Genomic DNA, 17,172 nt, shown 5'->3' with positions numbered 1-17,172 from the left:
CGAAAGACGGGTCTTTCAGATACAACATAGTAACGAAGGGGTTCTGTAAATCTGAAAATTTACACATATTGACTGCTGTACTTTACCACAGGGCGGCACCTGCCGTTATGTCCAGCTTTAAACTGTCAGAAAATAGCATTACTTCCTCATGAATAATAATCATGAATAATCGTAAATGGGCAATTAGATTTTTACTCTCAATTTATATTGTGCCATCATTAGCACTTCTAAACTGAATAAAATGATCACTGAACTTCTGAATCGATGTATTCCTGATGAATATCACTACAGTATGTGTATTGACACATATGCATCTTTTTTATCTAATAATCCCCACCCAAGATGGGTGTTATTGATGATGGAGTGGCTTCATCGCTCTGCTCTCCTCCCCTCCGAGAGCTGGTGTGTGGGGAGCGGACTGTCGCATCATCCAGGTGGGGCTGCACACTGGTGGGGGTGGAGGGGATCCCCATGAACTTTTGTGAGTGGGGTGTCCAGAAAAGAGCTAAGGATTATTGATTATTATCAAGTGTAAGGATTATTACTACTAAAATTAGTTCAGGTGGGTATCTGCTTCAGCATGCGTAGTCTGCAAAGGGACGAGTAATAGGTTTATGCCATGCTGAAAAGAGAAAAGAGAAAATGCCACGTTTCGGCCGTGAAGCCTTCTTCAGGTGTGAGCTCACACCTCACAGCTCACCTCACGCTCACACGCTCTTTTCAGCATGGAATAAACCTATTACTTGTTCCTTTGCAGACTACTATAGTTCGTGAACCCTTTTAATAAATTAAAAGCTGCCAGCAGGTGGCGCAAGCGGTGTTGCTTTCCACCGAACCGCGCGACCTGCAGTTTGAACCCCGACGGGGGTGCAGAGGCCGGCCTTTTGCGATCATTTAATTCAGCCCATCTTTGTAAATTAGCGGGTGAGATCTAAATCCCCTATAAGATGTGAACATGCGTTAAAATTACTTTGGTAAGTTTTCTGATTTAGCTTATACCCTTACATTCTATATTTTAATGTAATTTTCACCCAAACGTCTAAAAAGTGTTTCCTTGATGTCTTTCTTTGTATTGGAGCATACGTGCAAATAAGCATTTCATGGCACTTGTGCGTGTGACAGATAAACTGAAGTGGACTGCTTCAGTCAGGGTTCCATGAGAGGAATGGCAGAGAACCCCAAAGGACAGCACCTACAACGAGGTGCAGAGCAGACATCGCAGATGATCAGCTTGCAGTGCTTCTAGCACAGACCACACATGCAACTAGCCTGTGACATTTCCAGTGGGCCCCCACAATTGATCTAGATACCAACTATTGATGAGCATAAAGTCTCTAATAAAATACTGTGTTTATTAAACTGTCCGTGTATCTGCTAAAAACACGACTACCGACTAACTGTACGATTCCTGCAGTTATAAGTGATTTTTTTATGCTCATTGGATATAACCATTCTATATTTGCTCTGTTATTAACTTTCATTTATGACTTCCACTGAACTAAAGACTTACAGGCAACACCTTTAAATCTGCGTTACTCTGTATGTAGCAGTTTCTCTTTCCAGGAAAAAGTATCCTGGTTAATAATTAACACAGCACTGAGAAAAATCACATTGTCAAAAGAAAATGGGTAGATTCTGTTTCACTGCGTTTCTGTGCTCCTTATGATCTCAGATAGCGTTTAAGATACAAAATGATTCTAAACACTATCCGGGGTTTAGAGTAGCTGTAAAATGACTGTTTAGAAATGTATGGATGCCCTTCCTGGAAAATCTAAACTCGTTTCACATAAATAAAACCTGACTGAGCAAAGAATCAATCCCAAATTTCATGTTCTATGACTACACAGCACAAACTAAACCTTGTGTTCTTGGGCAGTGAATCTCTGTTATATACATCTAAACAAACTGTTTCCATGGGGTCCAATACAGCCAGCAATGCCTGGGTGGATATTTATGTTTTCGTTCTGAAATGATTCTGTTTTTTTCTGATACAGTACCATTAATCTTGGACAAGGACAAGAATACATACAGTAGTAACCTAATCAACAGTGTAAAAGGAAAGCCATGATTAAGACTTCCTTTAGCAATGGACTTACGGAAGGGTACTTTTCAAAGGTGTTTATAAAATATGAAATGATGCAGACAGAGGTCTGGCTTTGTTGATGTGCAGGGGAAAATGTTCTATTTCTCTTTATTGTCCTCAGTTTTATCCCACTTTCCATAACTCATCCATTAATTCCTATACTACTGCTCCTAAACCCATAAAACATAATGCTGTTCTAATAATATTTAGCCTTTAACCAAACTGAAATTAGCCGATCTCAAACAAATAACTGTCATTAATTTTTGAGGTCACTGCTGATTTATACTGTATATTTATACTACTTGCAATGTTAATCAGATTTTGTTGAGTCAGATGCAACAAGAAACCTTTCTGTTTTTTTCTTCAATTGTATATTTCTATTTATTTGTATTTCTGACATGAAATATAAAATCAGCTTAAAAATGTACAGCCATTTCTTTACGCTATTTCTTAAGGAAGGATTTTGCAGTTTATGGAAAGAACACACATTTGTGATTTTATACTGTATGCGCAAAATGAAACGTAAAATGTCCCCGGCACTGTAAAGATAGTTATAGCCTGGAATGTCAGTTACAGCCGCCAGTGGAAATTCACAACATTACAGTACTATCAAAATTCACCTAGAGGGCTTGTTTCCATTTCTATGATATCAAGACTTTTAACTGTTAAAATACAGCATTGTGAAGACGTAAGCATAGTAGTCCACTGAAGCTCTTAATTCACAAGTAATTATTGTTACCCAAAGTGTCTGACATTTGTACCCATTTTTGCAGCCGGCTGTTTTACTGGCCCGCTCCCAGTGAACAATGGCCCGCTCCCAGTGAAGAATGGCCCGCTCCCAGTGAACAATGGCCCGCTCCCAGTGAAGAATGGCCCGCTCCCAGTGAAGAATGGCCCACTCCCAGTGAACAATGGCCCGCTCCCAGTGAACAATGGCCCGCTCCCAGTGAACAATGGCCCACTCCCAGTGAACAATGGCCCGCTCCCAGTGAAGAATGGCCCGCTCCCAGTGAAGAATGGCCCACTCCCAGTGAACAATGGCCCGCTCCCAGTGAAGAATGGCCCGCTCCCAGTGAACAATGGCCCACTCCCAGTGAAGAATGGCCCGCTCCCAGTGAACAATGGCCCGCTCCCAGTGAAGTACCTGGCTCTAGGGCTCAGTCCACAGGGGACCAAATCCCACAGCTTTGAGTTGTGAGTCCAGAGCCCAGATCCCTCCTCCACAGTGTCGCTCCAGCTGGCAGGGGGATTTGCTTTATTAACAACTTAAGAGTTTTAATTAATTCATATTGAATATTGTACTTAGTACTTAGAATTGTAATTTATTCTCTTTCTTGTTAAAAATATGTCCATGAAGTAAAAGCCCTTTTCACATGATTAATTATGATAAGGGTGTGATAATGAGACAGGTAGCTAGTGGTCTTTAGTAAGCACTAAAGGTGCTTGGTTATCTATATGTACAAAGGTTGGCTGCCATAAATATACAGTATGGGAATTTACACAAGTATTCTGGTCGCATTACAGCAATTGTATCATTTTAAAGTACAGAAACATAAACTAGAATGAGGAAAATGACAGAAAAGCTATTGAGAATTTTTTTCACATTAACATTTTAAAGCTGAAAAATAAGAACAAGATGAATCACGGTGATCTTTGTTGATAAATCGTATGTGCATTGTTAAAATCAAGTTTAATTACCATCTTCCTTACTTGTACTCTTAGACCTAAAACAGCAGTAGTAATGGTAGAAACATTATGTTCATATCCTGTATTGATATTAATCTACAATTTCAAGCCGAATCTGGATTCACATTGCATTGCAAAAGTATTCATATCCTTTCCATTTACCCAATGGTGTTCCATTTTGTGAAATTAAAAATGTCTATGCATCTGTTTGTTTTAAAATTAATATTCAATTCAAAATCTGAATGAGCTACAGTAAATATCAGCAAACATTTAATGGAAAAAAATAAAATGTGCACGTATCTACAGTATATTTAAAACTGTGAACACAATATTTGTTGGAAGCACCTTTTTGTAACAATAGCAGTCAGAAGTCTTTTTGGGTAGGTCTCTACTGACAGCGCACGAAGACTTGGTGCCGTTTGTGCCCATTCTTCTAGACAGATTTGCTCGAGCTCTCTCAAGTTGCTTTGGGATTGCTTATTAACAGCAGCTTTCAGGGCTTTGCACAAATCCTCAATAGGATTCCAGTCAGGAGTCAGGGCCACTCAAAGACAGTCTCTTTCTCATTCTTGAGCCAGTTTACTGTAGCTGTGGCCTTGTGCTTGGTGAATTTTCCTAAGCAGCATGAAAAAAAAGTTTTCCCCAAAGTATTTCCCCGTGCTTTGCTCGACCAATGTTTCCTTCCATTCTAACAAGCTTTCCAGTCCCTAATGAGAACTATGCCCATGGCAGGATGCTGCCACCACCATGCTTGACTGTAGGGATGGTGTTGACTGGGAGATGTGGTCCGCTGGGTCTGTTCCAACCACAGAGTGAGGGGATAGATCAAAAATCCCAGCTACAGTAGGTCTCACCTGATCCCAGCACCTTGTGCCACATTTTTGCTGGATCCCTCGGATTCTTTATTGAAAAGCCCATGTGGGCTCTGAGATTGTTTCTGGTAACGGTTTTCTTCTGTCCACCCTGCCACACGGGCCTGCTCTGTGAAGGGACTGGGGGGTTACGCAGTCTTGGACATTTTCTCCCATCTCGGCGATTGAACGCCGAAGATGTTGTTACTTAACAGCTGCATTCCTCACGAGTTTCCCCCTTGCCCAGCTGCTCAGTGGGTGAGTGTTGGGTTCTTGATGACTGAGTAAACTGTGCTCAGTGAGATGTTCAGACTTCAGGATTTTGTTGTACTCTTCTCCTGGTCTGTATCTTTCAATGACTTTATCCCTGGCTTTGAAAACTCCTTAGTCTTTAATATCGTGTCTTTGCCCTGCCTGACTGAGGGACATTACCTGGGGTAGACATGTATTTGTTCTGTTATCATGTGAAACACTATGCCTGCACACAGACAGAGACCATTCAACTGAATGTGTGGTGTATTCAGGTAATTCTGTAAATGTAAGGATTTGAATACTTACGCAGTCACAGTTTTTCCTATTTTCCATCATATTAATTACCTTTTTACTTTTATATTTTTGTTTTTGCTTTTGAAGTATGGAGCAGGTTGTGTATGCAGTTTAATAAACATAAATTGCTATTTCAAAGTGCCATGACTGGAAGCAACAATGTGTCTGAGTGCTTTACAAAGGCACTGTATGCAAAATATTGCACTGTAAAAATACTTCTAGACCATTTCTAGGTGCGTGTCAACTGAGTGGTCTTCTTGCCAGAACCTATATTTAGGAAAAGATAAAACTTGTGGAATACAGAAATAGGTGTTGTCAAACATCCAGGGAGCCCCAAGTGCATTATAAAGCACGTACCAGGCTTTCTTCAGTCGGTTTTAAAATATTTTATGGTATCGCTTAGTATCGAAAGGATTCCAAACAAGAGGGGCTGATGGGCCCGTTCAGATCATCTCACTTAAAGGCTCACTCCGTGCTGAAAGGCAAAGAGAAGAAGCTGACCAGTGAGGCTATGGAGGCTTCTTCAGGAGTCACCCTTAACTGTGCCCCTGCTGACACAGCCCCCTGCTCCCGCTGTCTCACCCGAGACTCGTCTCTCAGGGGGCACTTCCTGCTCAGCTCCTCGTGCCACAACGCGCAGTGCCTTTTTTTCTCTTCTGAAACTCGATGGCTTGTTTCATCTCCCATTTCAACTCTTTTTTTTTACCAGGCCCTGTGGAAATCTGACCCCCTAAGGAACTTGGAGATTATTCCCGGCTTTTAGAAATAAAACAAATACAAGAAGGCCGTGGGTGATTGATCGATCTGGGCAGGAAACCTATAACATCCAGCAGACGTATTGGTAGATAATTCATGCTAAATAAAAAAGCAAAGGGGGTATAAAAATATACAGCATCTTAAATCAGTTAGCAGCTGGCTCAGAGTCAGTTCAGGTGGGAAGCTCCGTCAGCATGTGCTGGCTGCAAGGAACAAGTAAAGGTTTATTCCCTGCTGAAAAGAGAAGAAAGAAAATACAACGTTTCGGCCGTGGAGCCTTCTTCAGGTGTGAGAGAGACAAGGCAGGAGGCAAAGGTAATGTAGCGGGAGAACAAAGGCTGGGAGAGAGGAGGAGCGAGGGGCGGGAGCAGGGGACAGAAAGAGAGGCCAATAAGGAGGTGTGAAGTCAGAATAGGTGTAGAGAGGTGTGAAATGAAACCTACAATGAATAGAGAGAATTGAGAAAAAAATTAATTTGCTGTTGAGAGAAGGGGAAAGCTGTGATCCTAGCTGCAGGATAATTTGAGTTTCTGTAGTCTTTCTGATGTAGGAGTTAGGAAAACCTTTGAGAACACAGACGGAGAGATTAGAGTGGTCGTGGCCGTCAGAGGTGAAATGAGAAACAATGGGCTTGGAGAGATCTTTAATCTTCACAGCCCTGACGTGTTCTCTGAAGCGGTCTCCAAGTCTCCTTCCTGTTTCTCCAATGTAGATGGCCGGGCATTTACTGCAAGAGATCGAGTAAATAAGGTTGCTGGAGGTACAAGATGCCATCTGGGTGATCCGGAATTGTCCCGAGGGGCCATGAATGAGTGTGGTGGTGGCTGTGTACTTGCAGGTGATACAGCGAGCTCTGTTGCAAGGGAAAGTGCCTGATGTGGATGGTTGCTGAGGGCGGTCAAGAGAGCTGTGAACAAGAAGGTTGCGCAGATTAGGTGGTCGGCGATATGAGATGATGGGGCGGTCAGAAAAGAGGGGCCCCAATGGAGGGATCATCCTGTAGGATGGAAAAGTTGTCGTTAACATCCTGGGGATAGGAAGTGTGTTAAAGGAATGCAGTTGTTATGGCGGGAGTTCCTGCTCGAGTTGATGGTCCGAGGGGTGTTTTTGGCTCGTTCTTTCTAGGAATAACTTCAAAAAACACACTTAACGTACAGTACACAATTACAAAACACCAGAGTGTGCCAGCATGGGCAGCCAAGGAAAACAGAGAAAGAACAAAACAAGAGAACATGCCTTTTCACACCTGAAGAAGGCTCCACAGCTGAAACGTTATTCCTTTTCAGCATGAAATAAACCTTTGCTTGTTCCTTTTCATGCTTTTACAACAGTGCACCTGTACATCTGTGCTGATGTTAACCAAGAGCCAGATTCTTGTGACTCATATTGATCATACAATATACTTGTTTACTATCTGAATGTAATGTTGCAAAGTACAGGCTCTATACTGCTTTCACTTCTGATTTGAAAAAGTTTTCACATCTATTTATGTTTAAATAAGCCCGACAGCCTGAATTTTAATCATCTCTGTCCTGGGTGGGGGTGGTGGCTGGGGGGGAGAGAGGTGGAGGAGGTATTTCTAACTCGCCATTACCGCAATCACTGATGGTTTGCTTTTGAGTGGAGGCGCTTTTGGTTTAATTACGGTAAGGTGGACCAGCAGTGTCCACTGAGCGATCAGGTGATCCACCACCAACTACGGAACACAAGCTGACTGACTAGAGAAAATGAAACATGGCATATAGCAAATGTGAGGGCATAATTTACTCACCTTTTCGACCCAGATTCGGATTTAAATCGTATTTTTGGAGCTACAGCGTGACAATGAATCGCTAAACTCCGCGCTGGGATTGTCGGCTTAACAACAACAACAGAAAGAGGATTTTTTTTTTTACATTTTATTTTTGTATAAATTGGGGGGGGGGGGGGGGGGGAAACCTCATTAGAGGGGAGGGGGGGGTGGGCAACCATGGGGTTGTGTTACAGCCTGCGTCCGCGTCTTTTCGGGGAGCCCAGTGGGTCCATCTCTAACGCCACTACCTCGGACTCGGACCCGCCGCCCGACTCCACCGCGCCGCTCCGCGCCGGGGACCTGCGACACGGGGACGCGGGGGGATACGGCGAGACGGCGCCGCTCCGCCGGGGGGACCCCGGCAAGCTGTCGGCTGGGGACACGGGCACCGACGGGGTGGTGGTGGTGCAGAATGGAGGCGGCGGAGGAGCGGAGCGCAGCCGGCAGCTCCAGCTGCTGCAGAAGCACAGCACGCAGAAGCAGCAGAAAGGCTGGGACAGGCTGCGGGTGGAGGAGAAGGAGGCCGAGAAGGAAGCCAAAAAAGTCAGTAAAAGCATTGACAGAGCTCTGAAGGAGCAGAAACGGGAATATAAGCAGACCCACCGGCTGCTTTTACTGGGTAGGTGTGATCCACAAATTTTTTTAACAGCTGTAGCCTGTCACTGTGACCCCCCACTGTGTATTGTCAAGAATTGCACGATACAGTTGTATATGCTGCTGTGTATATTCCCAATGATGAATAATACCTAGAATTTCATTTACTCGCTGCTGAAGAGAAAAATATCCCCCACCCACCCACCCATTTGAACGGCAAGGGTTTTACTGAAAGCTTGTTTTCCTCCCTGGGTTCAAGTAATAATAGAGCCGTGAAATGTCATTCGAGAAAAGACTGTCCCACCATTGTCCGACCAGGCGCTGATGCTGGTGTCAGCGGCTTTTCTTATTTTTTACAAATTGAAGTAGAATAATTTTAGTAAAAAACAAAACAAAACGCAGATATGTAAAAAAAAAAACCCTCCATACTCTATAAATAAAACACGCGATGATAACACTTTCAAATAAACAGTATTCGGCGTTACAGCGGTTTTGACCGCGTATCTTGGGGCCCTCGTTTGACATTGGAGCACTATATCTCGTTAGCTTTTCCTGCGCACACAAGCATTTTCAAAACGATTGTCCTTTTTAAGAAGATTTTTGATAGCGAAAGACGATTTTTAGGAGAGAGAGAGAAAAAAAACACGTCGTTGCCATGCGTAATTGGGGCCGGTTTTGCGGATAGTGGGAGCAGGGGTGTCCACCGAGAGGCACTGGGCAGCAGCGGACCACTCCTGTAGTAAAAACCTGCGTTGGAGTTCAGGCCTCTTTATGGACACGGTATAAAATCTGGGACATTTCCCACACAGCTCCGTTAACGTGGCCGGTTTTCTTGAGCCTTAACCCCTGTTTTGCCTTGGGACGGATTTTCTGAGGCGCATAACGCCTCCCAGACCTTCAATCCACCTGCCCTGCTTTCATCTGGGCTAGTCTCTCTGTTGGCCGGCTGGACACGGCACGCCCAGCTGGCCGGAGGTCTAACTGGAAATCCCTCTAACAGTGGTACTGTAAGCCCCCCCTGAAATCCTGTAATGGAATAGATTGAGATTTGATTACCCCTTCCGGTAAGCTTCTCTTACACTTACAATAAATTAAACGAGACATCCTGGCGATAACCCTGCAAGAACTGCAGAACTGACTCTTTGTCCTATTTTTTTTTTGTGGGTTTAAGAATAATTTCAGTATTCTTGGTATTAGTCTTGCTTGTACTGTACTGTATGTGTGTGTGAGAGTCAGGGGGACAAAGTTCTCTTCTCATTGGTAGTAAGCATAAGTGTACTTGTAGATAAGTGTGCATATTTACCCCAAGAATTTCAAGGATTAATTCAAGTGCCCAGGCCAAAACCAAGAGCGTCGGGGGCACTTCAGAGGGTCAAGAAAAAATAGAAGTAACATTGAACAGAGAGAAAGATGGGGAAAGAAAGAGAAAAATGCAAACAGTAATTGGAGAAAAGAGGAGGAAAGCGTCTTTAGTCTAGATTTAGAAACTGAACGAAAGGACATTTCTCAGATGGGCAGGGAACTGGTGGTGAGCCCCAAGAGGGTTGTACCTGTAAGAAGGTACTAGTAAACCGTGCACCTCAGCAGAGCCTTAGGTCCTGCCTGGGACATCCGGAGTATTTGGAGATGCTTATGAGGAAGTGGTGAGTGGGGCTTTAAAAGTTAAGAGGACAGTTTTGAACTGAGTGCGCTGGGCAATGGGGAGCCAGTGACGACGTGTCAGAAATTGGGGTGACGTGGTCACGGAGCCCTGAATGTGTTCGACGCCGAGCGGCTGAAGCTTGTTTTCAGGAAGTGGGGAGACCACTGTAAAGGCCGCTGCAGTAACCCAGTCGAGATGGCATGAAGGCATGAATCAGGGTTTCTACGGCAGTGTGATCAAGGAAGGACTGAACGTGGACAATGTCTCTGAGGAGAAACTAAGGGACATTACGGATGGCTTTTATTTGTCTGTTGAAACAGAGCTCAGGATCAAACATGATCCTGGTTTCTCATAGTAGGTCATAATCTGAGCCCCGTTTCCAAATTGTAGGGATTAAGTTCTCTGTCCAAGAGAAGTTGATATGCATTTATCACACATTTCTGTAACAACGGCAGGAGAATTTGAAGTTCCTGAAGCCGTACGCAGAAGATACATGCCTTGACTCAAATGCAACAAACTCCACAAACCGGAGGTTCTTCTTAAAGCGAAGGACTGTGCTTTGCTATGTGGTCTTGAGTTTTTTTTACTCATCCAGACCTGCTGTAGGAGAGATCCATTAAGATCTAGTCACTAGGCGCCATGACTCACAGCCGTTATTCAGTGCTGGGAAGCTGAACCACATTAACCTCTCAGTGGCGTGTCTGTTTGAAGTTCACAAACCTAAAAAAAAGACAGTTCGGTGTCTCAGGAAAAACCGTTATGAAGGTGTTGACACTTTGGCGACCGTTTGATAACATTGTGAAATATTTGGAAAATTTACAGAACATTTTGTTCGGCGTGTTGTTTTTTAAAGATTTATTATTGTACAAGCAAAATTAAACAAATGTGCATATATTCTTTTCAATGTAGAAATTATGCCACATGCTTGTTAGAACTATTAAAGTTATCAGTTTTCAAAGTCTTGCTCCTTTTAATTTGAGAAAAACAAGAGCTGGCAAACCGGAGATGAGGGTCACAAAGGCTCCACATAGTTGTCCTGCTCTTTGTCTGACTGGGGCGAACTACTGGATTGTAATCAAGTCCCTCAATGTAGTTTAGCTGAAGCTCACGTCACGCTGGAGAGGCATGAAAAGCCCTGCTGCAGTCAAAGCCTCCTTTCCCTTTAAATGAGGTAGAGGTTTGTGCTGGATGTTCTGTGTGTCTGTAAGATGTTCCACTCAAATCATTCGCAGAAAGGGCTACAGAAACCGCTCCATGCTTGCGGTTTCAATTGCTGTGCTTCAGGCAAAGCACGACGGGATCCCTCTTGTCAGTTTTTTTTTTCTCCAGTGATCTGAATAAGACTCGTAACGAAGTAAGGTGAAGTTCTGTTAACAGGTTACACACTTGATGGTAGATCGCTAGCTGCTGTTTTGAGCGTCTGAGGCATGTATACGCTTTTGGGGGTTTCTCTGTACTGTACACTGCCTTGTTGGATGCCAGCGTTGGGTTTTTTATGCCAGTGCTGGGAGGCCCAAGGCAATATTACAGTCTACGCCTGAAGCCATAATGGATAACATTGAATATTAAAAAAAAAAAAAAAAAATCAGAGTCCCTATTCTCAGCAGTGATGTGGGTAAGTAGGAGTTTCTAGACTTGCAGTAAGTGTGGCATTTGAATACAATGTCTGCAACTTGGAAGCATTCCTTTTGTTTGGGGATGTACTGCACCGTGAATGGCATGCACAGGCAGGTGGAGTACATCGACCTTTCGCCAGCAGCTCCCTTCTGAACTGACGGCCCAGAATACTCCTCCGTGTGCAGCGGGCCCAAACAGGGGCACCTCCTTCTGCCTGCCTCGGGTCCAGGAATTGTACAGGCTGAGCATGATAGCTCACCCTGAGATGCCCTCCTTCCTGTGCGTCTGCTGTTTAAGCAAGGCTTTGGTAGAGATTGGAAGTAGGCGGCAAACTCTACAGTTGTCGCTTGTCAAAAAAAAACAGTGAGGTCAATAAAACATTCGTGTCTGTTGAGGGTTTTTTTTAAAGTTCCATTTTAGAAGGGGAAGGAAATGTTTTCTATTTTCTAGGACAGTTTTAAATGTGATACCAATACCTTCTTTCTCACTTCCCATATTGCGCATTGTTATAGTATTTTCAGGTAGAATAAGTAAATTAAAAACCCATGACTGATCTTACAGTATGATAGGAATGAATGGCTGATTGTCTTTTAACAAAAATCAACACCCACTCTCACATGATACAGATCTGAGTAGGCTGTGGGGATAGAAATAATCTTCATTTTTATGGCAACTTTTCAGCTTTAAATCCTACTTGTGCAGTAAACCATGAGGTTTGTTATAGCGATTTCTAAATCGGCTGTAATGAACCTCGTCCGTAGAATTTGGTTTTGCACTTATTGCAGAGCAGGTCATCGTAGTCCTGTTTCTTGGACAGATAAAGCTGAATGTGCATCTCCACTCTTAGCTTGAGGTGCAATGCTATTTCCTTCCCTGGTCTCTCAGGGTCTCTCTCAAAAGAGTCACTTTCTGGAATTCTTACCATCTGCTTGTACTAGACCCTTCCCTGGACTGGCTTAAAAGAATTTCACATTCAAAACCTTATCTAATATTTTTGTTCCTGGTCACACACTGTTGTATGCAGGAGCTCTGAGGGGAGGCAGGGTGGGCAGAGCTACAGCCTTGCAGATCTGAGGTCCCGGGTTTGCTTCCAGACCAGGAACCTTCTGTGTGGAGTTTGCCCGTTGTGCCCTGTTTCACGTGGGGTGTCTCCCGGCAGGCACATGCTTACTAGGCTTCCTTATTGGTGTCCTGCAGTGTCCCATTCAGGGCATAGTCCTGCCTTGTGCGCCGCGTCTGCACAGCGAGGCTGTGTCTCACCTCCACCCTCTGATAGTGGGGGCGTGGAAGACAGAACTCTGACATGCATTTTACACGTTATCCACAGTAGGCTTTTAAAATATTATTTAATGTGCTTTTTCTGTTCAACTGTATTGTGTGTGTGTTTACTGTTGTGTTATTGAGTATCAGAACCTTTTCTGAGCACAGTAATTCCCTAAAGGAATAGGAGCAATACTTTTACACCAGCTTAAAAGCCATTCCTTTCTAGTGATGTTCAGTAGCTGGGACACAAACCAAGCACCTTAGACCTTTAAGTTAGATGTAGAGAATGGATGTCACTTGGTCCAAAATGTGCACCTACTATAAGAAGTAAAAGCTGCAGATTATTTTTCTGGTTCTCTTAACCGGTAACAAAATTTGTTGCATCACCAATAAACAGGTTTTATTACATAAATGTGGTTTTGTTAAGTAATGATAAGATCTTAAAAATATCAGCTCTGTAGGGAGGTGCTTCGGTATTTTAAGGATTAAATATAACATGTTTGCTCAATGTAATTTAGATTTGTTGAGCTGCATGTTTCTGGCAGGTGTTATTATTGTTCTGTGGATTAGTTTCTCTCCTCCATGAAAAAATGTAAACAAAAACACACAAATGGAACACATTCTTCTGCTCTGGAAACACTTGTAAGCCTTAGGGGAACACATAATACAATATGTGTGCAATACTGGTTTGCCTTTGTCCTATTAGGATTGTGATAATTAGCTTCTTGATTTTTCAAATTAATACCTGAGGCAATACCCTGCAGTACAGTTAAGCAAATACTTTGTTTCAGTTTTGACTGTGTTGAAAATATATAATGGAATCTAGCTATCTACAATACCAGGAAACAAATATCCTGTCATTACATGTGCCTAACAAACTGAGACATTTGTGATAACATCACGACGTATCTAGTGTTTCAGTATTCCTGTTTCTAGACCTCATAATTCTAATTTTTTTTCATTTTTGTGGGCAGAACATCTGATCAATGTTTTTACTAAAATGTTATAGATAACCTCACCTTTTACCATCATTTTCTTGCTTTTCATTGCATCATATACTGTATCTGGTGTGGGTTTGATCATTGGAACAGTAGCCTAAATGCAGTACAGATACTTGTATGTTTTCCTGCTGGCATTTCCAAATGCAGTAATGTACTGTACATCTCAGACCAACAGGTGTCCGTTTCCCCCAAAGCGTGCTTTCTTACCAGTTACCTCTCCTAGTGGCCCTAATCAATAACTATTGTTGACCTCGAACAGCTCAGAGCAGGGAGCTGCGTCAGCATGCAGCAAAAGAGCACATGAAGTAAAGGTTCACTTCCTGCTGAAAGAGAAGAGAGAAAAGAAACACTACTTTATCTTTCTCGCTGTGGAGCCTCCTCCAGGTGTGGCACCACAGCCGATTCATAGTTTTTCTTTTCTTTACCTTTCAGTGTGAAATTCACCTCTTCGTGTCCCTTTGCATACTGTACATCTCTTTTTGATCTTTTGCCAGACTCAGGGGAAAAAAAAAAGGTTTGAAATCTGAAATAACCAACCCATAGAATTCTGTTAATAACTTGAGAAATTCTTCCAATTCTGCTTTATTAGCACCTTGGCGCATCCCTGGATGAAACCAGAGCCAGGTTTTGACCAGAGCTCCTGTTGGAGTGAGTGTCTGAAGGAAATGGGGGACAAGTGTCCAGCTGAATGATGTGCTGCAGGGCAAGCCCTTTTTGGTCTTCCTGCTGATGATGAAACCTTTTTGCCCTCTCAGTAAATCGGTAAACCAGAGAGCTCTCGCTGTTTCAGGATGTCATAAGTAATGCACTGCTACATGAGAGAATGTTTGTTCCAGCTTTTGTAGGGAAGACATCAGGGCTTAAGACAGTACGTGTGTCCTGATAGGGTAGCAGGGTGGTGCAGTGGTCAGCACAATTATGTTAACGCTACTGTGCTGCTTCATTGCACACGGCACCTGCACAACGCTTAGAACTCATCTTTGGCACGGGTGCGAAGGTGAATCACGATAGAGGTCATGGTTGCTTGCGCTTACCGCCTCCTATGCACAATGCGACATACGAGGGGGAATTTTTATAAACAAAAGTCAAAGACGACATGCTCAAGCGGGCAGAATTTCTATGTTGTGTCCCCAAGATCTCGTATATCTTGGTGACGTATTACAGGGGGCCACTTTTTAAAATTTTAAATTATTTGCTGTACTTTTTAATCACTTTATGGAGTGCTTTCTTTCTCCTTTTTATAATATGATAAACCATATTTGCATATTGTACCAGTTTTAGAGCTGAATTTGTTTTGTGGTTCAAGCAGTATCTCTTTTTACCGCTACTGAATGGATGGTAACTCCATTACCGTTACTGCTACGGCTACAATGTTACCATCCATCCTCTACTGCTTACATACTGTATCCAACACATTCCATTCTGCTTCTCTAGGACTCTTTCCCTCTTTCCCTAATATTCAACTTTCCTGAACCGACAAACTTTTGTTTTTAATAATAATAATAATAAACTTTATTTTATATAGCGCCTTTAAAGGTGGCTTCTCAAAGCGCTTTACAGGATGACAATAACAATAAATAAGAAGACTACAACAATAAATAAGAAGATTTCACAAGATAGGAGACAATTATAATTACAACAATACAACAATAACAATAGAGGAGACCGTGGAAGGTGGTATTAAGAAGAGCAGAGGGGTGAAGAATGGAACCAGTTAAGTAAAGGCTTTTCTGAAGAAGAAGGTTTTGAGTCTGGATTTGAAGGAGTTTAGAGAAGGTGACTCTCTAATATCCTTGGGCAAAGAGTTCCAGAGCTTGGGGGCATAGCAGGAGAAGGCCCTGTCGCCCATACAATGTCGACGGGCTTGGGGGACAGTAAGGAGGGCAGAATTTGAAGAGCGGAGGTTGCGAGGTGGGGAGTAGGGCGATAAATTTTGATTTTACTTGTTCCTTGTACAGCTTCAAAGTGTGCTTCCAAAGCTCGCCATATTATGATCACAGCTCACTAATGGTTCTGTCATGTTTTTTTGTTTCGTTACTCTATGTTGTCAAAAAATCAATAAGACGTTCCCTCCTTTAGGTGCCTTAAAGAACTGAGGTGGAAGCATTGCAGCACATTGCTGAAGCACATTTCAATGTCACAGCACATACAGTACAAAAACTGGTTTATAACCATACCCCTGAGTTCTGAGAGGGACTAGTGCTGCCCTCTAGATGGTGATGGTGAACAGCCTACGTGGTACTAAAATAAGTGACCACAGCCTCTTCTTAATATGGGCAATTTAGTGAGATCGAGTGAGTACATGCTAGTACTTACTGAATGTCCCTAGCAGGAATTCACGCCTTTTCCCTTTCAAAAACAAAAAGTATATTCAGTTCTGAATTATTTGCTGCACTCTGCTCTTATGCTGCTCTGGTGGAGAGCTAAACGTCATGGAGAATTCATAAATCTGAATGTTCCCCCATTTTTGTCTTTGGCTTCTGTGTATATCTTGTATTAATCTCCTTGCTCAGTTATCAAGACAGAGTTCAGTTCAGTTCAGGTTGGTGGTAGAGCCCTGAAAAGAAGGGCTTTATTTATACAGAGGCATGATGCTGTAGATACAGATCCCTTGATGCTGTGGGGACATGCTAAGGCAGATATGAAAAAAGAGCATTATCCCTCTATGGCACAAATAAAGAAGGAGGTATTGAGGAGCAGAGAAATTTCGAGCTACAGCTTATTGACGCTAGGGTTGGTTATGAACTGGAAACGAGTCAAACGTTATGTTACAATTACACGTTTCGCGGCTAAATCTCATTTAGGATATTGTGTACCGTCTTGGTCACCACAAACAGAGCTTTGCTGCCTTGGAGAGCGTTACTCCGCGTGATGACGTGCTGAAGGAATTGGTGCTGCCGCCGACATGCCGTAGGGCTCGGCACCAGGGCCCGGCGTGATCCCGGCGGACAGATCCGAAGACCCCAGGGAAGCTTTTACCACACAGGTTGTTTTTTTCCCCCATTATTTAGTCAACAATTCTGCTCCCCTGTATTGGGTAGTCATGATGTGTTTGATTAAAAAAAAAAAAGATCCCAGAACGCAGCTTTATTTTTTTAGACCCTCTCCCCCATTTTCGTATTTTTAAATAAGAATGTAGAAAAATAGCAAAATTGGTGGCCGTGATAATTGTACTCATTCCGCTTGTGGTTATTTCTCCACGTGGCTTTGTGCTTTAATGTTACAAGGCTGCTTGTTAGTATTCGCAGACGAGGCCATTAAGTGAACTGGTGGCTTCAGAAGATGCAGAAAGAAACCTTTGATCACATCAAGTGGAAATATTAATTACAGGTTTTAAAGTG

The 17,172-nt window shown here is 43.0% G+C and overlaps 1 protein-coding gene across 1 annotated transcript in view; it reads left to right on the top strand.

Annotated features, from left to right (window-relative positions):
- Nucleotides 1–7,856: 7,856 nt before the first annotated feature.
- The window catches only part of LOC148655511 (guanine nucleotide-binding protein G(olf) subunit alpha), a 132,901-nt gene continuing 123,585 nt past the window's right edge, over nt 7,857–17,172 (top strand). Inside the window, exon 1 of the mRNA XM_088642059.1 lies at nt 7,857–8,333. Coding sequence (XP_088498185.1) covers nt 7,892–8,333 — 442 coding nt within the window. The 5' untranslated portion in view covers nt 7,857–7,891. The remainder of the gene's footprint in view (nt 8,334–17,172) is intronic.

The sequence above is a fragment of the Lepisosteus platostomus genome, chromosome 8, assembly GCF_059453375.1.
Source record: "Lepisosteus platostomus isolate fLepPlt1 chromosome 8, fLepPlt1.hap1, whole genome shotgun sequence".
NCBI classification, from domain to species: Eukaryota; Metazoa; Chordata; class Actinopteri; order Semionotiformes; family Lepisosteidae; genus Lepisosteus; species Lepisosteus platostomus.
Note: the sequence above shows the minus strand (reverse complement) of the source record. Positions and strands in the feature narration are given on the sequence as shown.